Here is an 8,489-nt window from a genome sequence, read left to right as displayed (position 1 = left end):
AGGAGTCAAAGAGCGTTGAGTGTTGAATGTTGCAACTTTGACACGCGACGAAGAGGGTTTTTGCCCCATTGTTCTGCAATTTTGAGGTCCTCTAGGCCGGCCGAAAAGGGTTCATTAGACATTTTACCGAAATTACAGCACATTTCCAGCGGCGACTTCTCTATGATTAGACCTAAGGTAGTGGATTATTTGAAGTGGAGGGCTCCCTTTGATTTAAGTAACCCGGCTTAAGTGAAACTGTAGTACAACTTCAGGCGGATAAAGACACTAAACAGCTTACTTGCCAGCTGGGGAGGGGAGCTCGTGCCCGACTTAACACAAATTCAATGAAAATAAAAATAAATTAGCCGCTTTAAATGAGCCAAATAAATTCATTTAGGGCTTTATGCGCTCCACTGAAGTATGCCAAAAAGACACCGTCGTCGTCGTCATTCACGTCACCCTCTTTTTTGGCTGGCAGGGTTAAGAGCCAAGTTAAAGGCAACACGTATTGCCAAACTCGATTGCCCCTGGCTCCGCACACCAAATGCAATTTCACTTCACCCTCGTCGTGGAGGTAAAAGGAAATTTCCAGGGTCTTTCGCGGGTCCCAAGTATTCCCCAGCTGCAGGTGATTCCCCTTCGCAGCACTTATCTATTGAGCTCGGTTTTCTCCATTTGGACAACTCTTGAAATCAACGCCGACAAAATAACAAAACGACAAAAAAGTTTCTTTTGATTATGCCAATGGCAGGTGTTTATCTTTACAAAATGTAACCAAACTGAGAAAATATGTTTTTCGCATGATCACATTTGCATTTACCTTTGGCCGAATATAAAATTAGAAATTCAAACCCTCTAGTTTGATTATTGGGGTTTTTAAAGTGATTTTAAACAAAGCTTATATAACATTTTAAATTATTTGTTATAAATTATAAATTAGTGCAAATCGTTACATAAGGAAGCAAGATGTTTTGAGAACTAACAAACAAATGCGTCACTAAGCAAAAGTGGGAAATTCTTAATCAAAAGTTTCGAATTGAGTTCAATTTACTGATTCCTCGAAACGTGCCTCTATTTAAATATGAATTAGCAAACTATTAAAATTCAAATCAAATAGCACGCAAATGGCGCCTGCTCACCCAAAGATAAGAAACGCAAACCATAAAACCGGCCAATAACCAAAACAAATTCAAAACCGGATCAAAAGAGAAACGCTGGTCAGCTGTGAGGAAAGCCCCCTCGTCTAGTCCAGTGTCTGGGGACTTGTTTTTTCCTATGCGGGTAAAGAACCTCCGAAATTCGCACATTAGACGACTATGAAAAAATCGTATAAATAGAGAAAGACTTGCTGAAAAGGGCACAGTATCGAGTGCAACGTCGCAGCGTCCTCATCTATTGGGATATATCAACAGATCGAATTTAAATTTAAACACAACATGAATTTCTTGGTGAGTTACGCCTCTTGAGAGACACACCTCGCAGGAATTAAGGACTATTTTATTTTGAAAACCTCTTCAGGTCATCGTTTTCGTGGCCCTGCTTGCCTTCGCCTCCGCTGCGCCCCAATTCGGAGGATTCGGAGGAGGATTTGGTGGTCAGCAGCAACAGCAGCAGGAAGGATTTGGAGGAGGTGGTTTCGGCCAGCAACAGCAGCAGCAAGAAGGCTTCAGTGGAGGATTTGGAAGTGGCGGTTTTGGACAACAACAGCAGCAGCAAGAAGGTTTCAGTGGCGGATTCGGAGGATTCGGAGGATTCGGCGGCGGCGAGCAACAGCAGCAGCAGCAGCAAGGTAGTTTCTTCTAAGGCTATTAAATTATGAAATAGCACACTAGAAAACAAAATAGTTTAAATTAATAAAATAATAATATAAAAAACTAAAGCTGTGATTTATAATTTTCCATACCATTTTCAAATGAAAGATTCGAATGATTTAAGATCATTACCTTTTCCTAAATCAATGTTTTATGGAGGTCTTTAGTTCAATGCTTACTATTGTTTCTCAAAATTTTATTTTTACAGTCTTATAAATAACTTTATTAGCCTAGATATTAAAAACTCCCAACTCTCAAACAAACCAACAAATTATCATCTTTTAATTAAATGCGATTGACAAAAGAAGATCATTCTAATTTGCTTGATGCCGCAAACCAGTTCCAGACGTTGTAAAATATTCCTAAAAATGAAGTGGTTATTCAAAAATCACTTCAGAGCTTAATGGAATAATAAGTTTATCGTCTCTTTGCGGAAGTATTATTCGGCAGCAACAACAAATATTATAATTTCCGAGCAATTGTGCAAATACTTATGAGACAAAAACTGAGGAGGAATCCAATGACGTCTGCAAAAATTGTGATATAGCTAAATATTCAAACAATAATAACTCAACTAATTTGATTAGCGAAGAGCATATGCCAGAAAAAGCTGATTGAAAACCTGTATTTTTTAGTGGGCCCGTCAGATCCAGATACTTGAACATCTCATCTCATCACCGGAAAAAATCCCCGTTGAAGACAATGTTCTACGATCAGCGCAAAAGGGAAGTCCGAGCTGCGTTCGGACCGTGTCCAACCAGTTTGGAGTGGTTGTGAGCCAATCCAAAAATCAAATAAATATCCACAGCCAGCAGGCAGAGCTCAAACAGTTGAATTTAGCAATTCGGCCAAATAAGATATTCAGTGGAGTAAAAAAACAAAAATTCAAAATGAAATTCTTGGTAAGTATGGGCTAAGAGATCAAAACTTCAGGATATTTTTGCCATCGGTCAACAGGGATTTAAGTAAAAAGTGGAAATATGCAAAATGTTATTTTGCTCGCTTTCATAAAAAACAAAGTGTAAAAGGAAAATGTGTAGCTTATATATTAATATAAATAATACCTAAAAAGAAAAAATCATAAGAACTATTACAGATGGTTTGAGATTTTATATTTTATTATCATGAGTTAAGAAATATGATTTCCATCAACTGTGTTAGGATTATTATTTTAAATGATTTTCCATATCTAGTTTGCAATAAGAACATTTTAACTTCAAATTTTTTTAACTTTTATAAAAATTTTTAATTGAACTTCTCCGTTAGATATTCCTGTTTGTGGCCCTGCTCGCCTTTGCATCAGCTCAGTTTGGGCCTTTTGGCGGATTTATTGAGCGACTGGAACAGGGTCAACAACAGCAGCAGCAGCAGAGCGGCTTTGGAGGAGGTCAACAGCAGCAGCAGCAGGAAGAGGGGCTCATAATTAGAGGTCCTTTTGGCGGCGGCCTCGAGTTCTTCGAGGGGCAGCAGCAACAGCAGCAAGGTGGCGGCGGTCAGCAGCAACAGCAGCAGCAGGAAAATCTATTCAATTTCTTTGGTTAATCCTGCTTAATAGGGAAAGCTAGCCAAAGACTGACCAGCATCTCTTGGATTCAAAAGGAATCCATCCTGAAAAGCCATGATCCAAAAGATACAAATTTAGATATAGGAAACAAAATTGAATATTGTTTTCCTTCCAAAAAGGTCATGTATTTTAATTCTCTTTTGTGTTTCCAGACAACTGATTTTGCTTTAAAATACTTCACTAGTTAAATATAGTTATAAAGCTGTAAGAAGTGATTTCCCCAGCTTTCTTAATCTTTAACGCTTTGCCCAGTGAAATGAAATCAAATCAAATGAAAGTAATTTATTTACGAGGCCAAGGAGCAGACAATTTGCCTCCTATTTGGATGTGAGTTTCCCAATGGTTTCGTGTTCTGTGTCAAAATCGCGATGATGGCCATGGCCAATTGTTATGGCCAAAGTTTTAAGCCAAAAATCGCAAAACTCTAATGAGTGCTATCGTTGAAATCAGAGGAGCATAGAACGGGGGCGGGCTGGGATATTTGGTTCCTTTATCCGAAAGCACCGAAACACCATCAAAGTCATTAAGCGGAAAACCCTTTTGGCTTCTTTTCCACGCATTTTCATTTCGCCTTGTAATGACTTCATCCCAGCTCCAGAGTCTTTGGGGTTTCGGTTCTGGTTTTGTTATTGGAGACACTTTCGAAGCCATCCTGTTGTTGACTGTCTGACAAAACAACGGCAGCAGAGCGGGGAAAACGGGGAAAGCCAGCCCAACAACCACCCACCAACCGAAGAAAGCCAAGAGCACCAACACTCGTAACTACAAAACAACTTTTTAATTGCAATTAAATACGTAACAAGTTTTTAGTTGTAAGTGCGACGAGCACACAGGGAACTTAGCCGTGGCAGTAGTGCCCATTGGTGCCGGAATATTGTTGTTGCGGGTTGCCCTTATCTATCCCCAGCTATCTGTGGGATATTCACAAGGATATATATACGGAATTGCCATTGCAGTGTTTGCCCCACTCGCTGTGTGTATTGCAAAATTGAGTTGTGCGCTTTGGGGTTTTAATTGTTAATTGTTGGCTCAGCGGGCAGCGCTTTTGACGTCGTTGATGACAGTCGTCTATGGGGCCAGAACGATGGGACTGGGACGGGGACTGGATCGTAAGAAAAGCGAGCTTTGGGGATTATATTGGAGACGGTGGAAAGTGGTAAGTGGAGAGGAATTCCGCCCCCATCACACACACTCTGCCAGGGGGCGGCGGAAAAGGATGTTGCGGATTAGGGAATTAAATGGAAACCCTAATGACTTTCGGGTTAAGCGGGGAAGCACATTTTGCGGGAACTTTTAATCAAATCATCAAGTTCATCGAGGCATACGCATCCAATCATTGCCGAAGCGCCTTAATTTTAAAACAATTCAAGATAGGGAGTATAATAATTGCTACTTCTAGTTTCCTTTTAAATGGTTTATCATTTATTATGATTTTAGTCCATAGAAATATACGTTTTATTTTAGGCTAAAATTTTGACCCTCTTAACAAAAAAATAGTTTAATGCGGAACATTAGAGAATTCAACCACAAATTCATAGAGGTATCCCACTTCAAAATCGGGATACAATAACTCAAGTTATGGAATCTTGAAGTGCAGTTTTGGGTTCTTATTCTGAAAGCCTTTGGAATTACGGAAAAATTGAACATGAAAATGGGTTAAATTTTTGACCCTCATTAAACAGATAAGTTTAAATGTAGAATATTAGAGAATTCAACCCCAAATTCATAGAGGTATCCCACTTCAAAATCGTGATACAATAACTGAAGTTATGGAATCTTAAAGTTGTTTTGGGTTCCCATTCTGGAAGCCATTGGAATTTGGGAAAAATCGAGCATGAAAATGGGTTAAGTTTTTGATCCTCATTAAACAGATAAATTGAAATGTAGAGTATTAGAGAATTCAACCCCAAATTCATAGAGGTATCCCACTTCAAAATCGGGATACAATAACTAATGTTATGGAATCTAGAAGTGCAGTTTTGGGTTTCCATTCTGAAAGCCTTTGGAATTACGGAAAAATCGAACATGAAAATGGGTTAAATTTTTTACCCTCATTAAACAGATAAATTTAAATGTAGAATATTGAAGAATTCATCCGTAAATTCATAGAGGTGTCCCATTTCAAAATCGGGATACAATAACTGAAGTTATGGAATCTAGAAGTGCAGTTTTCCGTTCCCATTTTGAAAGCCATTGGAATTACAGAAAATATTATAAAATTCAACTTCGACTCATAGAGGCATCCCACTTCTTAATGACGCAAACCATTTACAAAGAAGTAAAAGCCATGGCATCTCAGCACTTCCCAAGAAATGTCAATGTTTGGATTTCGTTGATATGCCATTTAATTTGAATGCAAATTAAAATATGATGGGACCACTGATGTTGTCGCTTAGCCACTTACCTTTGGCATCTAATGGATCTTTATGTACAGCCACTTGCCCGGCGGTTAAGTAATTTCGGAGGGCCAAAGCTGTCTTAGTAACCTCCAAGTGTCTGTTTTTCTTACCTGCGCTGGGATTCCTTTTTTCCTTGACTCACTAATTTGGCCGCAATTTACATAAAGGACTCGCAGCCCAAATGTTGTTAGCCATGGTAATTTTCCGTTTCTTCATCGCTTTTTGTTGTGGATGTACATTTTTTGAAGCACCCACCGAAAAAAAGAGAGCGTAATTTCCCTTACCATTCAACTTGATTAAATTAGAGTATAGCAGAACGGGGCACTGGGCGACTGGGTACTAATGAGAGGCAGCTGCATTTTAGTGCCGTCCGAGAATAATATTATCCCAACGCCATCTCTGCTCTCCAAATAGTGACAGATGTATGACTTGGCATTTATAGTTTTGAGTCGCAATTTTCGGTGATTTATTTATGCATGAAATGCAAACAAAATCTGAATAATTACCAACAAAAGCTAACTGAACTGACAGCTAGACAGACAGGCCAAACAAAGCAAGAAATGCGATCCGAGCCGAGGAGCCAGACCTTGCACACATCCAGTAAGGATGGACAGGATACAGGCAGCGAGTCTCGAGCTGTCAGAGGGCATCTGTGTGGGAGCAGGAGTACGGAATACGGAATATTATAATGTTTGCAATCTGCAAATGCCGTTCTCCCCGCATTCATTTGACAAGAAAGCGGCTCCAGTGACATGCTCAAAAGTAAAGGAAGTCCTTGTTCGGCTCATTAAAATAAGTCCTGATAACAGAAACACACAATTCTGGAAGTATTTTTGACTGATAAACAGATTGGTCTTTATTTGTCGAGAGGTATGACTATTAAAAACTTTGCTTGCAAAGGGTAATAGATATTCGAAATAAATAAAAAACCCTTCTTAGGTATTGCTCAAATAATGCCTAATGCCGAAACCAAATAAAATTTGAAGACATTCTTTTCTTAAAAAAACTTGTTAAAAAGACGAACAAATTTTCTCTAAGTTGTTAAATATTTTTTCCAATATCAAAAGTATTCCTATTTTTAAATACTATCAAATCGAAGCTCTTAAATACCAACACTCTTACAAAAACAAAAAACTATTAGACTTATTATAATACCTCTAAGTTTATAAAGTAAAATGAAAATATATTTATCTTCTAATTTCAAAAGCTTCAATAATTATTTTAAGAACCTAAGTAGACTGTAGTACCAACTTTTTGCTCTTAGTCCATTTATTTAATACAACTAATACTTTAAATGAAATCTTTGTTTAATTACCGTTTAAATTAAATTAAACTAATAACACCGAAAACGGTTTTATAATAAGTTTTGTGCGTGGCATGAATAACAGCTCACTTCATTTCCGGCCAAAGATCATTGTGTTGAACTAGTGGCCGTGGGCAATCTAATAACAAAGTTTGGGCACTTGAGCACTTTGGCCTTTTGGCTTCAACTGGATCGGGCCACGCCCAGTTTGGGGCGGGTATGCCGCCCCCGGGAGGAGGGGCATCCCTATTATAACGCCGACTTTCTATGCCTTTGCAGTGCAGCAGTAAAAATGACTGCACACAGCTGTGCTTCATGGCTGCGAAGCGGAATCTGGAGGAGGCTGACGCTACTGCGGCAGTAAGATTTTATTAGCGGTGGTATTAGCAGCGACAGCAAGCCAGGAGGGGAAGGATCCCCAGCCGTCCCACACCCACTTTCCCATCGGACAGCCCCTGCCCCACAGTGGATGGCGTTGCATATTAATGCAGGCATAAAAATATTTACAACTTTTTTATGCAGCAAGCATTTTTCGCTGCCACCGCCGGCGGGCGTTTTGTTCTTGGCAAATTTAATATAATTTCTGGTCGTTTAATGACGGCTCATTCAAAAGTGTTCGCCGGGAGAACTCCCATTTTCGCCGAGTAGCCGGCGGGCACAACAAGTGTGCCGGCCATTACGAGTGACCCTCAGTACGGTGTCGTAAAAATTGCTTAACAACATTATGCAAAGTACCAGAGATGCGGCCATAAAGTGAAGAGAGCAGGCCCCGCAGCACTTGAAGTGGCCATGAGGCCCACTGTGCCGGGCCTGTGAGCAGTGAACAGTGGAATCCGCATTTCGGAGTCGCCTCCGGTTTTTGTCTTTCGCTTAATCCCTGCGCCGGCTCGCAAATTCCAATGCTGGTTTCTGTCATCCCCAAAAGTTACTCGGTCGCCCATTCCCCCACCCCCTCAGAAAGAAAGGGTGCGGGTGTCCTGGCCCATAACCGAAAGGATTATACAAATAAAAATATAAAAAAACAGAAAGAGGCCCTGGGTGGGTGAGGTGTTATAAATTTGGGACAGCAGGTGAAAACAATTTGGTGCATAAAGTTCTCGCTTAGCAGCTCAGCGCGTTGGCGACCCAAGGACCTCGGCCAGGATATGGCTCTGACTTCTGTTTTGTGGCCCAATGCGGTTTGACACAAAACAGAGGGAACAAAAAGGGGCCAAGATAGCAAAAAAAGAATCACAAGGAAGAAAAACACCTAAATCGAGAAAAGAAAACAAACAGAAGAAGCCCAAAAAGAATTACTTGACTTGGCAGGCATATTTTTGCATTTGGAGAGCTACGATTGTTAAAAAGGAAATAAATGGCACAAAAAGGATAGGACTCACAAACACACAAGAGCGTGATTTAAGATGATCGTGAAGTAAATTCTCTAGGGG

At 39.9% G+C, this 8,489-nt stretch overlaps 2 protein-coding genes across 2 annotated transcripts; both read left to right on the top strand.

The window, feature by feature from the left end:
* The first annotated feature begins 1,357 nt into the window (after positions 1–1,357).
* Positions 1,358–1,785, top strand: LOC119547558 (single-stranded DNA-binding protein). The gene is made up of 2 exons (XM_037854458.1): positions 1,358–1,430; positions 1,501–1,785. The coding sequence occupies exons 1-2, from the start codon at positions 1,419–1,421 to the stop codon at positions 1,783–1,785; spliced, it is 297 nt and encodes a 98-aa protein (XP_037710386.1). The 5' UTR covers positions 1,358–1,418.
* An 850-nt stretch (positions 1,786–2,635) lies between these two features.
* On the top strand, positions 2,636–3,597 carry LOC119547952 (cyclin-dependent kinase 8). The gene is made up of 2 exons (XM_037855001.1): positions 2,636–2,695; positions 3,060–3,597. Exons 1-2 carry the CDS (start codon positions 2,684–2,686, stop codon positions 3,333–3,335), a joined length of 288 nt encoding a protein of 95 aa, XP_037710929.1. The 5' UTR covers positions 2,636–2,683; the 3' UTR covers positions 3,336–3,597.
* The last annotated feature ends 4,892 nt before the right edge of the window (positions 3,598–8,489 follow it).

This window comes from Drosophila subpulchrella, chromosome 2L (genome assembly GCF_014743375.2).
Source record: "Drosophila subpulchrella strain 33 F10 #4 breed RU33 chromosome 2L, RU_Dsub_v1.1 Primary Assembly, whole genome shotgun sequence".
Classification (NCBI taxonomy): Eukaryota; Metazoa; Arthropoda; class Insecta; order Diptera; family Drosophilidae; genus Drosophila; species Drosophila subpulchrella.
This window is presented reverse-complemented; position numbering and strand designations above follow the sequence as displayed.